This window comes from Microcaecilia unicolor, chromosome 13 (genome assembly GCF_901765095.1).
Source record: "Microcaecilia unicolor chromosome 13, aMicUni1.1, whole genome shotgun sequence".
Taxonomy (NCBI): Eukaryota; Metazoa; Chordata; class Amphibia; order Gymnophiona; family Siphonopidae; genus Microcaecilia; species Microcaecilia unicolor.
The window spans coordinates 92,118,758-92,136,720 of record NC_044043.1 but is presented as its reverse complement, the minus strand read 5'-3'; the positions used below and the strand labels follow the sequence as shown (position 1 = coordinate 92,136,720).

The 17,963-nt window shown below is 43.4% G+C and overlaps 1 protein-coding gene across 5 annotated transcripts in view; it reads right to left on the bottom strand.

Moving 5' to 3' along the window:
* Positions 1-17,963, bottom strand: part of TMCO4 (transmembrane and coiled-coil domains 4) — a 231,302-nt gene that overhangs the window by 138,542 nt on the left and 74,797 nt on the right. For all 5 annotated transcript variants that reach the window (XM_030186267.1, XM_030186268.1, XM_030186266.1 and 2 more), the window contains 2 exons: positions 17,928-17,955; positions 10,392-10,524 (listed from right to left, as the gene is read on the bottom strand). In XM_030186267.1, the coding sequence (XP_030042127.1) occupies positions 10,392-10,524; positions 17,928-17,955 (161 nt within the window). The remainder of the gene's footprint in view (positions 1-10,391; positions 10,525-17,927; positions 17,956-17,963) is intronic.

Here is a 17,963-nt window from a genome sequence, read left to right as displayed (position 1 = left end):
CACAAAGATGCACTCCATCTTTCAGCTCCTACTTCCTTTGCATCTTGTGCTCCCTCTGCCTGCTGTTCTTCAACTTGTCATTCACCTTTTATGGTAATGGGCTGAAAAGGGGGCAGGGTGGGAGAAGAGGGAGAAGAGAGAAAGGAGATGCCACACGGGGGGGGGGGGGGGGGTGCAACTGATAGTCTGCAGGGGGGCACCAGAGACCCTAGGCACGGCCCTGCTGTCAATTACAGAGGAACACTAGATTCCAAAATTCCTCTGCCTTGAAAAATATGTACCAGGTTTACTGTTACTCAAACATGGAAGCATGAGAAGCTGTAAACCAGTTCCACCATCGTTAATCACTGGAATTCTGATCGTCATTTGGAGATTGATGTCAATGACTGCAGTAGTATTCTCAAAGAAGCTACTGTGTATCCCCACTCCAAGTCTAGGCTGTCCATGTCTGCAGCTGGGACAGAATTTTTCTTAGTTGAGAAAATCTTGAGGAAATAAAGAAGCCTCAGTGTCAAGTAAACTTCCATGGTTCAGGATTGTATTCCATTTAAAATGGAAAGATGAAGGTAAGTCCAGTTCATCTGTTTGCTCTTACCACTGTCATCAAAACAAGGATAGGATATGACACCTTTTCCGGAGATGTGAAGGAGGTAGAATGAGAGGACATGAAATGAGATTGAAGGGGGGCAGACTCAAGAAAAATGTCAGGAAGTATTTTTTCACGGAGAGAGTGGTGGATGCTTGGAATGCCCTCCCGCGGGAGGTGGTGGAAATGAAAACGGTAATGGAATTCAAACATGCGTGGGATAACCATAAAGGAATCCTGTTCAGAAGGAAGGGATCCTCAGAAGCTTAGCCGAGATTGGGTGGCAGAGCCGGTGGTGGGAGGCGGGGCTGGTGGTTGGGAGGCGGGGATAGTGCTGGGCAGACTTACACGGTCTGTGCCCTGAAAAGGACAGGTACAAATCAAGGTAAGGTATACAAAAAAAGTAGCACATATGAGTTTATCTTGTTGGGCAGACTGGATGGACCATGCAGGTCTTTTTCTGCCATCATCTACTATGTTACTATGACACACCATGACAATCACCTGGTTGACGATAGCACCAAAAGAAAATAACAAAAGGGTGATGAAATCTTTTCCCAACAAAGATTATGCATTAGCTACTGCACGCAAGACAGGTGTTTTATTGAAGGAATATGGCTTTTATTGTTTTATTGGAAATCATATCTTATTGCTTCCACTCTTTCCACTGCAAAGCTCTAACGTTTCCTAGATACACGAGGAAACATTGTAAAAACAGCCCAACTGATGTTTCTGCAAATAGAGGGCACAAGTCATCTAAATTCCGAGGTTTGTAAAATTTCAGGCTCAAACTATTTTGTCATCTGCAATGTTTAAAAATTTATATCCAGCCTTTAAAAAAGAAGGTTGGTAAGATGCAAAACATAAGCATTTCAACCTTTCAGGAGAGACCCCTTCAATGAGCAACAGAATACATTTTGCTCCTTGTTGTACGTTATTCTCCCCTCAATGGATATACTTCTCTACTAAACTGGTGTCAGTAGGATAGATGCTACTTACCAGATATCTGGATATCCTTAACTGGATTTTCAGTTACACTATCCATTTAAGCTGGACTAATGAATATCCACTCCTCAACTTATTACGTTATCCATTTAAAATTAAGAGCCCCATTTACTAAGCTGTGCTAGAAGCGTGTTGGCATTTTTAGCATGCGTTAACCGTGTAGATACCCATAATATTCCTATGGGCGTCTACCTGGTTAGCATGCACTAATCTTTAGCATGCTCTAAAAACGCTAGCACAAATTAGTAAACAGGGCCCTTAGACTGATACCGTGTTTCCCCGAAAATAAGACACTGTCTTATATTAATTTTTGCCCCCAAAAATGCGCTAGGTCTTATTTTCAGGGGCTGTCTTATTTTTCAGGGAAACATCGGGGTTGGCCCGCCCGCCGTCGCTCCCAGAACTAACCTTAAATGCCTCCTTTCACCTTTGCAGCAAGCAGCAGCAGGGCAGGCCACTCCTTCCTTCCTTGTCCCGCCCTTGCCTGATGTAACGTCCGCGAGGGCGGGGCACGGAAGAAAGGAGAGGTCTGCCATGCTGCTGCTTGCTGCGAAGGTGAAAGGAGGCGTTTAAGGTTAGTTCCGGGAGCGATGGAGGGTGGGTGGAGGGGGGGCCCGGCGACCTTGGGTGGGGGGGAGGGGGCGGCCTTGTCCGGCTCTCGGCGGCCCTGCTTTCAAACAAAAGTTTGCTAGGTCTTACTTTCGGGGGAGGCCTTATATCTACCAATTCAGGAAAACCTCTACTAGGTCTTTTTTTCGGGGGATGTCTTACTTTCAGGGAAACAGGGTATTTATGTTGTTCACCTAAATAAGATAGTGGCTGAATATTGCTACTATCTGCATAACTTTCAGCCTTATTGCAAGAACGCTCACAGCACCTTCTATGCTTACGTGGATAAATTTTGGCCATACTTGTATGGACCAAAATTTATCCGGTCAACAGTGGACAATTTTGAAAGTAGTCTAATGGTTATGTTATGATAGACAATAGGTGTTATTTATTTATTTGTAGCATTTGTATCCCACATTTTCCCACCTATTTGCAGGCTCAATGTGGCTTACATTTTTCCGTAATGGTGATCACCAATTCCGGAAGAGAAATACATATTTAAGGCAAAGGAGACAGAGAGGATTAGGAATACAGTTACAGAAAGTGCATTTTCATAATCAGAAATAAGAGATGTTGGATTAACTTCAATCGTGATAGATTAACTTGGAGAATCAGAAATATTAAACTTCAATCTTGTTGATTAGTTTGGACAATCAGGAAGTACAGAATTACATTTAGTGAAGATTCGGTGTAAAATTTTGATTAGGTTAGGTTAGTATAATCTAAGAAAGTTAGGATAAGAGATTCTAAGTTGAAGCCTTTACACTAGGCCCTGGAAGAAACATTAAATGAACTAACAGAAAAGTTCTATCCATCTCTGCAAGTAAATAATTAATCTCATTTGCCCAGAGGCGGCACATAACCTACACTCTTTGCATCCAGGTACTGGCTCTACATAACAACAAATGCTGAGACCATGATAAGATCAGGCCACTCTGTCTCTAAGGTCTGGACCAATCAACGTGCCAGTAAAGGCACTGTTTCTACTTTCACCTGTCTACAGCCAATGACAGGCAAAAGACATTACTGCCTATGGACACAAACCCTATATAAGCGGTTTCCTGAAGGAGATACCCAGCCTTCAGTAGAGAGATTGGAAGGATGTGCCATGACGGCAAAGACCTCAGTCATGAGGCAGAGCAGAGCAGAGAGGATCTCACTCTGGGCAATGGTGAGAGGCTTCCATGCAGGAGAGAGGAAGAAGAGAGATGATATTATTGGGAATAAATAAGTAAAAGCATTACATAGTAATGGAAGGAAAGGGGCCGCTAGACAACCAGGGAAGTTTTCTTGAAATATTATCAGGGAAAGGGGGGTGGGGGGTCAGGAGGTGGGGGCACAAGACTACCAGGGACTATTACAGAGAGCAATCCAGAGAAGGGTGGGTCAGAGTGAAGGGCAAAAGGGGATGCTGCTAGAAACCCACTCCTCTCAAACAACTCTTCTATGCTGCCCTGAACATGGGGAAAAGTTTCCCGTGCACAACGCATGACTGCAAAATTTATAATGATCACATTACCATACATTTTAATGCTGTGTGTGGTAATGGTTTCTGCGTGAGTTAACACTTGCACTGAAATTCTCTCTGTATTGCTTGGACAGTAAAACCTGTGGAAAAAAGCACGTTAAACCCAGCACAACAGAACGCAGCTTTGCCACTTAAAACTTATACAAATGCAAAGAAAGTTAAGAGAAAATCAGTTTTACCACTTTCAGAGGAAAGTATTCTTCACTCAAAGTGTGCTAAAAATATGGAACCTATCAATGGAGAAACACATAGCTATAATATTAAATCATTTCAAAAGAAAAACGGCTAATGTCTTTCAATAAAAAGATTGGAATTAGGTAAATGTACTGACCCAGAACTTGGGAAATCTTATCATCTACTATACTGTTATACTATTGGAAGGCTGGCTGAAGGGTTCCTGATGACACAGATAAACCTTCCGCTGTGCACACCTCTCCCTGGTGCTAAAGACCCCCTTTCTTACCCCCACCCCCCCCCCCCCACAGTAGTTCAGCATTTCCCCTTCCCTTCTCTACATCCTCAATATAATTCTTTTCTTCCCTTCCTCTGTGAGGTGCCCTGTATCTCCCCTCCCCATCCACAAAATATGTAGCATCTGCTCTTCTCTTCCCCTTCCTTCATCAACGAGGTATCCAGGATCTTCCCTTCTCTTCCCCATCAACCCTCCATGAGGTGTCCAGATTTCTTAATGGCTGCCACCCTACCTCCTACCTCAGTCCTCACCAGGCTTCTGCTACAAACTAGAACTCAGTATAGCCGCAAGCCTTTGAACTCCAACATGCTCTTCTGGGTCCCACCCCTTCAAAAGCAAACTTCCTGCCAGAGGGGGCAAGATGAATCTCACTGCCACTGATAGCTTTAAAGTATTGCTCTCTCTGTTGCTCTCTTGCTGACTGCTAGCGTTGTACTGCTGACCTCCTCCCTCCACCTAAACCTACTGCCCTAGGCTGATGCCTAATCCATCTAGTGGTAGGGATGGCCCTGACTGATGGAGTCATTTTGGAAAGGTTAGGCAGCATTCACATGTGCATAAAGATAGTCTACAAGGGTAAATGTGACCCGGAAAGTATCTGGGTGCTGCCAATTTTTAATGCTGGTACCCAGATAACCAGCTGGGCAAGAAGGACCACATAAAATGTAGTTTTTAACTATGTCTGCTTAGTTATTTGGATACTGCCACTGAATTTTGGCACACCTAGGTGACTTCAAGGAGCTGCCCACACCTGGATAAGGGCCCCACAAGGCTTCCCTATCCCCTACCTGTTCCCCCAACCCCTTCCAACAGTCATAACAGTCTGATCACTAAAAACCAACCTGTTCAAAAAGGCATACCACAACGATCTAGCCTAAATTGCAGATAACGAAACTTATACCAGAGCTGGACAAAACTGAACCCTCGATACTTGATTGCTTAATTTACTCTTTCACCATTGAACTTTAACGCAATACCACTTTGTTTCTCATTCCGGAAATGAACTCTCTATACCTGACTGCTTAAAGTACTCTGTCACTTATGAACTTTAATGCAATACCACTCTGTATTTCTCATTCCGATAATGGCGAACGCCATTACGGCATAACGTAAGCCACATTGAGCCTGCAAATAGGTGGGAAAATGTGGGATACAAATGCAACAAATAAATAAACACATGAGCATACAAGTATAAACAGCAATTTCAGAACAGCTGTCACGTACAGTTTCAAGGGACCAGGTATGGGCATGGTTTGGATGTACTTTTAAAATATATATGTGCTTCTCATTTTATAAGAATTTCCCTGTTGGCATCTTCAGCTCCTCCAAATAAATTGTGTACCTGTTTGTAATTCACCTTGAACTCAGATTTGGAAAGGCAACTAAAATCTCAAATCTAAACCTCAGTCCAAATCTGACTCATTCAGGAGCGTGAACGTACTTGCTTGTACCTGGGGTTTAAGAGAGGCAAGTAAAGGGGCAACTGTGTTTATCCTTGTAGCCTTAAAAAATACATCTAAAAGTGTCAAAAACTTGAAGCGTGGAACTTGGCTCCTATTGTACATGTAGGCTTATAAAATCTGACACTTCGGTATTTGTTAACACTTCTACATGTAAAACCCTGAGTGAAGCCACTTTTTAAAAAAATAAAATGGCTGATTTGCTGTACAGAAAATACACACATACTCCTGCTTGTCCTTATACATATTTTATTAAAAGTTTCATACTGACTGAGCTTTTTCAAGTAAATCCTGAACACCCAAACTTGAACATCCTTTTTCTGACCTAAGCATTCTATGCAAAATAGGGTTTTATAGATCACTAGTAAAAAAAGGCCTGTTTCTGGAGCAAATGAAATGGGCGCTAGCAAGGTTTTCCTCCCCAACCCCCCCTCCCTTCGTCGTTGTGAAGCCACTGATGCCATTGCTCCGCACCTCGTCAACGCACGCCACCTTCATCTCCTGAGTCCTTGTTCATTGTGAATCCACAGACGCCATTGCTCCGCCCTTCGATCTGTGATGCCATTGCTCCGCCCTCAATGTCATCACGTTTGACCCGAGGGCGGGGCCCAGAGACAGTGATTTCAGTAGCTTCACCACCACGAAACCTTCGAACCCGAAGGAAGTGACACTGACGTCAGTGTCTTCAGAACGTTGAGGGTGAGTTTTATTATATAGGATTGCAACCCATAATCCTTATGGGGCCATTGGAACCAGGGATGGGAACTCTCTTTCTTGCTTTACAGATGCTAATTTATTTATTTGTTGCATTTGTAGCCCACATTTTCCCACCTATTTGCAGGCTCAATGTGGCTTACATAGTATCTGAGAGGTGTTTGCAGACTCCGGTGTAAACAAATACTGATAGCAACATTCCATGCAGAACCTCAAATAGTAGCAACATTCCATGTAGAACCTCAAATAGTAGCAACATTCCATGTAGAATCTCAGATTTATTTATTTGTTACATTTGTATCCCACATTTTCCCACCTATTTGCAGGCTCAATGTGGCTTACATAGTACCGTCAAAGGCGTTTGCCCAGTCGGTGGATAACAAATACAAAGTTGTACAGTGATCGTATGAGCTATAAGTGGAGGGTCGGAATGGATGAAGATTGCGTGTTGTCCTGTTCGATCATAGTCATGCTGTGTTGGTAGGTGAAGAGGGTTACGTGGGGTCGTTGGGGTAAGCCTTTTTGAAGAGATTGGTTTTTATTTTCACATTCCTGTTAATTACCACATAGAATAAGCTTTTAGGTAATTTGAAGGCAGTAGACCTTGACAGATCACTGTCTTCCTTCAATCTACCCAACTACATAACTATAAACAAGCCACAACGTCATCACCTGTGGCATGAAACAATCCTTAGATTTCAAAGCCCACTGTCTTTTTTAGTCTATAATAAAGTCAAATTCCCAACTCCTTTACTTGTAAGTCTATATGGTAATTTTTAAAAGAGATGTTTTGGTTTCTTCTGTAGCTTCAACAGGGAATACAGTCACTTATTCTAGGAATCTGAACGCCTAGACAAGGAAGCAGCCAGTTTTTGCAGGAACACTATTGACGTAACTCTAAGTAATATGCAGTACTAACCAGTTCCTCAGCACAGAAGCCAAGTTGAAAAATAAAATCTATGTACACTGTGTTAAGTTACTGATACCATTCAGATTGCTGTGTCCAAACAGTGCTAGGTGAATGTTAGCAAATAAAACTAAATGGTCAGCTAACTTAAAAGTGTGTAAACAACTTCAGAACAAACATAGGCAAAACACAAGAAACAAATAAAAGAAAAGTTGTGTGGTAAACTGGATCAGAGTTAAAATGACTTTGGGGTCAAAGCACATAGGGACCGGCTTAGTAAGCTGCTGTGCTATCCTTTAGACCCCATACAGAATTCAGACAAAGTGGAGGAGTAACCTACTGGTTAGTGCAGTGGACTTTGATCCTGGGGAACTGAGTTCGATTCCCATCGCAGCTCCTTGTGACTCTGGGCAAGTCACTTAACCCTCCATTGCCCCTGGTACAAAATAAGTACCTGAATATATGTAAACCGCTTTGAATGTAGTTGCAAAAACCTCAGAAAGGCCGTATATCAAGTCCCATTTCCCTTTCCCCCTCTCTCTTATGACATCACAATATCACAAGTGAGCCAAATATCGGGCAATCAAGCCATTGTGACATCACTGATGAGGTTGGCTCTTATTGGTGGAATGAGTGGAGGAGTAGCCTAGTGGTTAGTGCAGTGGACTTTGATCCTGGGGAACTGTATTGGGCAATCAAGCCATTGTGACATCACTGATGAGGTTGGCTCTTATTGGTGGAATGAGTGGAGGAGTAGCCTAGTGGTTAGTGCAGTGGACTTTGATCCTGGGGAACTGAGTTCAATTCCCACTGCAGCTCGTGATTCTGGGCAAGTCACTTAACCCTCCATTGCCCCTGGTACAAAATAAGTACCTGAATATATGTAAACCGCTTTGAATGTAGTTGCAAAAACCTCAGAAAGGCGGTATATCAAGTCCCATTTCCCTTTCCCCCTTTCCCTTATGACATCACAATATCAGAAGTGAGCCAAGTATCGGGCAATCAAGCCATTGTGACATCACTGATGAGGTGGGCTCTTATTGGTGGAATGAGTGGAGGAGTAGCCTAGTGGTTAGTGCAGTGGACTTTGATCCTGGGGAACGGAGTTCGATTCCCACTGCAGCTCCTTGTGACTCTGGGCAAGTCACTTAACCCTCCATTGCCCCTGGTACAAAATAAGTACCTGAATATATGTAAACTGCTTTGAATGTAATTGCAAAAACCTCAGAAAGGCCGTATATCAAGTCCCATTTCCCTTTCCCTAAAAATACAAGAACTAGGGACCATAGTGCAAAATTATGGAGAAAAGATCTCAGTACGGCTCTGGATATAAGACTTCACCAACAAAGGTGATATCACAGGTCAAAAAAATCCATATCAGGTGCAAATTATTCATCATAACCCCTCACAAAATCAATGCTGCAATTTAAAATTTTTTTTTCTTGAATGTGGAGATAAGAAAAGTGGGTGATACCGTGTTTACTACTGCATTTGTGAAGTAGAGACTCAGAAGCAGGCTGCCTATTGTGGGAGTTGCTTTCTGGCATCACCAACCGTCTGCCTGGTTTGAAATTATGTTGTGAAAGATGGTAGATGATGGCTAAGGAAAGCCTTCCCCCAGAGCAGGCTACTGTAAAAACGGGAGCTCAGCAGTTCTAATAAATTGGGTAGGCTGCTATAAAAACTGGGGCTCAAACAGTTCTAAAGTAAGTGCAGGCTTACAGTGAGAGTGGGAGCTCAGCTGTTCTGATGAAAGCAGAGCCTCAGAAGCAGACGGCCTATTCAGAGAAAAAAAATCTTTCAAAATTACCCTCACAATTTTCAGCCACATACCCAAAACGCATCTTCCTTCTAGCCCTGAATATCTTATTTTTCTATTTACAAGCACTGAGAAAGTACACACATTTTCTGACGCCTAAAAATTCACTGACTCCAGTATAGCTGATTTAGACAGGCTGTTTTCACTAGTGCAAAAGGCGCCTAAGTATTTGAAAGATTATCACCTATATGATGGCGTTTTACCTTGTTCTTTCTATCCTCTCTGACCTCCACAATATATTGTAATTGTATAACTACTGGATTGGCGATAGCCTTTTCGGTTTATTGTAAGCCACACTGAGCCTGCAAACATGCGGGAAAATGTGGGGTATAAATGTGATAAATAAATAAATAAATCTCTAGAGATTCAAGTAGAGTTAATGATGACATGTAGCTTTCAGCAAAATACTTCTGTGGACAGCCACTGTGTGCTGCCTCAGAGGAGCAGTGGAGATACTGCAACTCTGTAGAAGACTCCAGGGGTGTAGCCAGACTTCGGCGGGAGGGGGGTCCAGAGCCCGACGTGAGTGGGCACATTTTAGCCCCCCCCATCGCCATAGCCGATCCCGCCGCCACCAACAACTTTGCCCCCCCCCCCCCTGCTGACGACCCTCTCGACCCCCCTCCCGCCGCCAACCCACCGTCGCCTACCTTTGCTGGTGGGGGACCCCAACCCCCACGAGCCGAGGTCCTCTTCTTTCCGTGCAAAGCTTCCTTCTGTTTCTGACGTCCTGCACGTTGTATGTGCAAGACGTCAGAAACAGAAGGAAGCCATTTGCGGGAAGAAGAGGACCTTGGCAGGCGGGGGTTGGGGTCCCCCGCCGGCAAAGGTAGGTGACGGCGGGAGGGGGGGTCAAGAGGGTCATCGGCAGGGGGGTCCAGGGTCAAATCTACGGGGGCCCAGGCCCCCCTGGCTCCACATAGCTACACCACTGGAAGACTCATAATATGTAACATATACAAGGAGAGGGATAATAAAGTCTGCATAGCTTTTTCGTATTTGGTATGTGTGTCTCCAGGTGCAGTAGAAGAGCCAATAGAACCCCTTGTGTTTATGAAGATGATCAAAGAGAATTGGGGAGTGTCTAGATCAGAGGTTTTCAACCTAATCCTCAGTGAACACCCAAGCACTGAATTGGAATATCCTGAAAACCCTGACTGGCTGGGTGTGTCCCAAGAACTGGACTGAAAACCCTTGGTCTAGGATGACAAATAGAAAGATAAATGATTAGTTGACAAAGAGAAAAAGAATGCACTCAAGTGTTTCACTATAGTTTTAGAATTAATCTTACTCTGATGGCTCAGGTTTTCGTTCCTTCAGGGTCTCTATTAATGATTCCTCAAAACTCTCCATTGCTTCCACAGGAACTCTCAGCAGCCATGTGACATGCGAGATCAGCACCCGTGCCCGGGCATCATAATAACCTTAAAAAAAAAATCACACAAAAAAACCAAATGAATAGGAAAATCAGCTGCTATTTTAGAACTAGAGCCGACGTGTCTTTAGCAAGTAGGTCAAGCAACAACTGGAGTTCCTTGATGGATCTAGTTCTACATATGTTCTCTGTCCTCAGTCATCAAGGAAAAGGGGTTGTTCCTCTTTTATGATTAGAACAACTATTCTTAGATTTAAACTGGACTCAAGGCCTCGTGCAGAAGACAGGAGAAAGTAATTGATCTCACAGGGTTAATGCAGCAAAAGCATTTCTCTCGTACATACTAAACAGACCACTGCCTTCGGATACCTGGCATTCAGTACATGAAGGAAATTATCTAGGTTTAGTACGATTGTCTTGGGGTCCATGATCAAACTTAACAACTATAGAACCGGATTTTCCTAAGGGAAGTCTAGATTGCCATTTATAGACCCCCCCCCCCAGTGGTGTAGCCAAAGGTGGGCCAGGGCCCACCCACTTTGGACTCAGGCCCACCCCAAATTGTGACACTCTTGCTGTGGCTGGTGGGGATCCCCAAACCTTGCCAGCTGAAGATTTTCTCTCCTTGGGCATCAGCGCTCTTCCAAATGTCAGCCAGTGGCACTTGCCTGGAGACTGGCCCTTCTGCACATGCTCAGTTTTCACACATGCATATGCACTGAGCATGCACGACAAGCCGGTAGCAGCTTCAGTTTGAGGCAAGTGCTGCCGGCTGCTGTATGGAAGAGTGCTGGCTGCTCGAGGAGGAGGAGGAGGAAATCTTCAAGAAGCAAGGTTTGAGGATCCCCGCCTGCTCAAGTATTTAATATTTGGGGTCTGTGGGCAGGGAAGGGTGGAGAGAGGAACAAACCGGGGGGGGGGGGGGGGGGGGGGGAATGTGAATTCCATGCCCACCCACCTTGGGCTCAGGCCTACCCAAATTTGACCATCTGGCTAAGCCCCTGCCTCCCACAGTATAATAAACAGGTATGTATTGGTACGTTATTATTATATATGTGCTCATAAAAAAGGACAACCTGTGTAAATGTTTTAGGTTAAGACTTATCAAACCAATCAGTATTTTTAATCATAGAACACAATTTTTCAATCTTAAAAGTTTCCAAAACCACAGTTGAACATGCAATCGATTTTTATCACTTCAAAAGATATATAAAAAGTACTTATCTAAAAAAAAAAAAGTTTTCTAATGTGTGAACAGCATCCAAAATGTCCAACTTGAAGATCACTGTTCATGGTCCTTGCTCATATTCAATTGTGGTTTTGGAGACTCTTTAAAATATGCTATGATTAAAATATTGAGGTTTGATATATCTTAGACACCTAAAAATTTACATAGGGTGTCTTTTTTAATGAGCACATATATAAACACATTAATTTAAAATATTTATATTCCGCCTATAATCCTAAACAGATCTCAAAATACATACATTATCCACCACTTAAAACAGAGAAAAATGGATGATATGCAGCTAGTCATACCCACTGAACCTGACAACCTACAGCCCTGAATAAACTGATTACCTGTCTAGCATCAATTCAAGAATAGACTAAACACAACAAACTTTGCCTGAACCTAAATAAAACCAAGCTTCTCTGGATCCCTAACACAAGTGGATACATACCTGACATCAAAATCTCTTTTGGGAAGTACAAACTCCCCCTCAAATCATAAGTCAGGAACCTTGGAATACTGTTAGATTCAACACTTACTCTGATTCCCCAAATTCAAGCAACCTTCAAGAGCTGTTTCTACTATTTGCGACAGCTACGTTGCTTCTCTCTTTACATCAAGAAGGTAAATCTTATCCCAGTTATGCATGCCATGATAACATCAAGACTGGATTACTGTAATGCACTCTACAATGGTCTGACTGCAAAGGGTCTGAACCAGCTCCAATTGATTTAGAATGCTACAGCAAGACTCATATAGAAGGTTGCAAGCGACATGACTACATCACACCATTTTTGAAAAATCTTCATTGGCTACCAGTACAATAGAGGGCTAAATTTAAAACTCTATGTCTGATCTTCAAGGCCCTTAAAGGAAATGGCCCTGAGTGCCTGACGAATGAAATGATCCTCTACACACCAATAAAGACTATCACTAACCACACCCTCTCCAAAAGACATTACAAGATGTGATGCCCGCAAGCGAGCCTTCTCCGGACGAGCCCCCACACTTTGGAATGTACTCCCTGAAAGGCTCCGCTTAACACAAGACTATCTCTACTTCAGGAAGCAGATGAAAGTTTGGCTCTTCAACCAGGTCTTTAATGGAAGAAGTAACTAACTTGTTAGTCTCATTTACACACAGGAGTGACACAGGCTGATACGTTTATCCACTCCTACCCTGAGATAATATTTAAGTATCTCTCTGACCTCATGTGCACCTTTCTTTAAATTAGTCACCTTATTTTCTAACTCCTCTCAATTTTCTAACTCCTCTCACTCTCTTACCCATCTATACGTTCGATCTTTGCTTATACCCTACACTGTCAATTAAAATGTTCTATTATGTATTGTGTTAACATTGTAAGCAGTATACTATGCCATACTTTGTAGTTACTTGAATATTTTTACTGTTATAATTGTCTATCACTCACATTTGATTTATTGTTATTGTATACTGCCTTGAGTGAATTCCTTCAAAGAGGCGGTAAATAAATCCTAATAAATAAATAAAATAATCATAAGTAGATCAAATTGAGAGAAGGCCTGTGTATATAGATATGCCTTAAGCTGCTTTTTAAAATGTAGTCACTGTTGGAATCAAATCCCGTGGACCAGCTACAGAAGAGGCTCCCAAACACTTGGGAAGTAAAATTAGTTATTACCTGATAATGTTCTTTCCATTAGTCCCAACAGATCAATCCAGAGACGAGTGAGTTATGTCTCCCTACCAGCAGGTGGAGATAGAGAGAACTTCAGAGTCTTACTATATGTAGACATGTGCAGCCAGCCCAATCTCAGTATTCTCTCTATCTCATGTGGAAGGACATATCCTGTGCAGCTCTCTGGATTGGGATTTGCTACTAGCCTGTTCCCTCAGGATTAGTTGAGCTAGGGGTTCGTGGCCATGTTGAGCCAGTACGGGGTACACCTGGTGGTGCCAGGTCCCTCCCCTACCCCTTCCCTGTCGCCAGGCTTGGTGGCATTCCTTGGCGCTACATTTCTGATTCTTCCCTGCAACTCCTGCCTCTTAAAAAAAAAAAGATGTGTTTTACATTTCAGTGTCTCTTTTGAAGTTTCCAACAAATGAGACACTGTGTATCTTGAGACCACAAAGCTCCAGAAGATTTTACCAATCTGTGACAAATACTCAGGTCCCATTTTCTGCAAAGCCTTGAATGTCAACAAAAACATTTTAAAACAAATTCTGAAGTATACAGGCAGCCAATAGAAACCATTCAAAACAGGCGATATATATTCAGTGGCGTTCCTGGCCTGGATGGCACCCGGGGCGGAGCGCCGATGCGCCCCCCCCCCTGGGTGCAGCGCGCCCTCTCGCTAGATGACACCCCCCCCTGTTCCGGGGCACAGGGAGCTGCAGCGAACGAATGAAGTTTAGCGAACTCGGAGAAGCAGGCGCGTGCCGCGGCACCCCCCAGCGGCGTGCACCTGGGGCGGACCGCCCCCCCCTTGGTACGCTACTGTATATGTTCTTTTCTAGAGACCTCCCTGCAACAATATACCAATACATAGCTGTTTAGTATTTTATTGTGGGGTTTTTTTTTGTGTATGTTAGTTTGAGTTTCCTTCCCTTTTCACATTATCCCATTTATTGCAAGTTTATTGCAACAGTAGGCAACCTTTATCAAAATATAAAAAATCTGCAATAAAGGACTGCAGCTGATATGATAAGACACAAACACAGAAGTTACTACTGTGCAATAATAAAAGTTTTTACAGTTCAAGGAGTTCAGGCATGGGCAGTGGTGTGCTGGTAAATGTTTAACAACAGGCTCTCTCATCGGTCCACCTCTGCGCCCCCCCACCATCCACCTCTGCGCCCTCCCCCCCTCAAAATTGCAGAGCTGGCTATAGCCGGGGAGAGAGCCTGGGGGGGGGGGGGGGCAATGCATTACTCTCTCCAGGAAAAAAAAATTAAATGATCCCAGATTCCAATCTAATTCATGTTTAATGTGGGATAAAATGCCATACTGTCTTATAGTGTCTTTTGCTTTAACACCATCATGTAATTCACCACCATGTAACACGAACCTAAATGTATATTCACTTCTATTTCGAGTACCCATGATGATTAATTGTAAGCCACATTGAACCTGCAAAGAGGTGGGATAATGTGGGATACAAATGCAATAAATAAATAAAAAATAAATAAATAAGTAAATAAATATAAACTTTTAACGTTGAGCACCTGTTTCTCAAAGTGTACATATTCCAAACAATATAATGAAAATAAAATGATTTTTTCTACCTTTGGTGACTTTGTTTTTCTGATCATGCTGGCCTAGTATCTGATTCTGCACTGGAGAAAGTGGACAGCTCCAATGAAAGCTACACCTACAAGCACTCAGTGGAGGAGCAACCTAAATCATCATTCTTAACCCAGTCCTCAGGGTTCGTTCACCCAGCCAGCTGGATTTTCAGGATATCTACACTGAATATTTGCATACTGAGGAGGCAACACATGCAAATCTCTCTCATACATATTCATTGTGGATATCCTGAAAGCCCGACTGGCTGGGTGTGTCCTGAGGACTGGGTTGAGAAGCACTGGCTTAAATAGTAGACTATTAACCAAGAACCCAGGTTCAAATCTCACTGCCACTCCTTGTGACCTTGAGGAAGTCACTTAACCCTCCATGCTTCAAGTACAAACTTCTCTCTGAGGACAAGGAAATAATCTGCACTTGATTAACTCATTAGCGCTATGCACTAATGGGTCCTTTTACAAATGCTGGCGGTGGGAGACGTTTTTCCACTGGACATGGAGAGGAGGGGAGGGGAGAATCGCTGGACATGGATGGCATGGGATGAGATGGGAGGGCAGGGGGAAAAAAATCGCTGGACATGGAGGGGAGGGCAGGGGAGAGACAAGAAATCGCATAGACGAGAGCCTTCATAGGGCCCGTTTCATTTTTGCAGAAATGGGCGTTTTTCGCTTGTTTTTCCATAATTTGTAATAAAATAGCATGGTCCACAAAATCAAAAGCACTGGATAGATCGAATTGCAAAACCAGTGCCTTTTTACCAACAGATAACAATTGCTGCCGCGTTGCTGATCCGCAAGGGCAGGCTTCTGTTTCTGTGAGTCTGACGTCCTGCACGTGGTCCCCAACCCCCGCCAGTCAACTGTACAGCACTACAATAGCTGTTATGGGTGAAGGGGTCACCTATATGTGGGAACAGTACTGTAGGTTTTTGGTAAGTTTTGGAGCTGATACGTTCCACCACAAGTGTAACAGTTACAGTGGGATATGGACCTGGGTCCCCTTCTCCACAGCGCACTGCCAACAACTACTCCAGGGACCTGCTTGCTGCTCTAATAGGCCTGGCTATAACATTTCAGGTGGTCATAGAGGCTGGTAAGTACTGTTTCTTTTACATTTTTGTGGGGGTGGGAGGAGGTCAGTGACCACTGGGGGAGTAAGGCGAGGTCAGTCTTCTATTCCTCCAGTAGTCACCTGGCCATTTAGGGCACTTTTTTGTGGCTTAATCATTATTAAATCAGGTCTAGTTCAAAACATATTAGTTTTAGTCCTTGACATTTTCGTTTTGTTCCATTACGGCTAAAAAATGTCCAAATCTCGCCCTTAACACCCCCCCCCCAACTAATTTTATGCTTACCTATCCAAAGTGAACTATCTCTACTGGAAAGACTGCATAGGAAGCCAATTTGATCTTTTTATATGTCTTCATGTACTAAGCTACTCTGGAAAGGACGGATGGGTAGATGTGTTTATAGAGCTCTGTATTTCTTACAAAAATTCTTCTCTGTAATTTTGTGTTTTAAGACCACTTGGATGTGTGGCAGATGATAAGCTAAGGCTTCTTAAATCAAAGGATTCTCTCTTTTCTTGGCCTCCTCTTCTGTACCTTTCTGTCTATAGATATCAGTACATCCTAACACAGCAGATGTAAAATAGGGAGTATGTATTCTGAGTTCTGTGAAGAAGATATAGGGTCTCTGAAACTGTTAGATTTATTTGCCTCCTATGATGAAGTACGTACAAGAAATGCCCTAGGTGACAAAAAAATGTAATTGATCTAAGCTTCAATAAATATGAAAAAAAAAAAATCTAAAAGCATGCTGTGTAAGTTCATTTGTAAAAATGAACGGTTGGCTGCACAGAGTGACAGACCTCGGAAAGAGAACCACTCACTTCATTGGCAGTACAATATAACAGACCTTGGAGAGAGAACCAAATGTTCAAGGAGAGACCTCTACTTCCCTCTTACATAGTAACATAGTAGATGACGGCAGAAAAAGACCTGCACGGTCCATCCAGTCTGCCCAACAAGATAAAATCATATGTGCTACTTTTTGTGTATACCCTACTTTGATTTGTACCTGTGCTCTTCAGGGCACAGACCGTATAAGTCTGCCCAGCACTATCCCCGCCTCCCAACCACCAGCCCCGCCTCCCAACCACCGGCTCTGGCACAGACCGTATAAGTCTGCCCAGCACTATCCCTGCCTCCCAACCTCCAGCCCCGCCTCCCACCACTGGCTCTGGCACAGACCGTATAAGTCTGCCCCGCACTATCCCTGCCTCCCAACCTCCAGCCCCGCCTCCCACCACTGGCTCTGGCACAGACCGTATAAGTCTGCCCAGCACTATCCCCGCCTCCCACCACCGGCTCTGGCACAGACCGTATAAGCCTGCCCAGCATTATCCCCGCCTTCCAACCACCAGCCCCGCCTCCCCCCACCGGCTCTGCCACCCAATCTCGGCTAAGCTCTTGAGGATCCATTCCTTCTGAATTAACAAGGTATTCTACTAGTGTACCACGCAATACAAAACAGCAAACATTAGCAAATACAACTTGTATATACCTAAGTAGAATGTACACATGGTACTAGAAAAGGAAAAAAAAAATCCTTAGCATACCCTACAACAAACCCAGACACAAGCATAGAAATACACAGAGTTCAACTTTACTTTTTAGTTTTTTTTTATCATAAAATAAACCCAACACCTGATCAGTTTCCCCCAAAACAGCCCACCTCACCGTCTAGGAAAGGAAGAAGCCAAATCTATAAAACTTGCAGATAAAACTTCCCAGCAGCAACTTCTTTAATAGAAATGATGGGGAGGTTGCAAGAGCTTTCAGCCACTAGCTCTTAAAGTTTTGGGCTGCCTCCTCAATCCAAGAAAACTGTCAAGGCCTGACATAAATTGAAAGAAAAAAAAAAAGGAGACTCACCATCTTTAAGAGAAAAGGACATGAGATCCTGGAAAA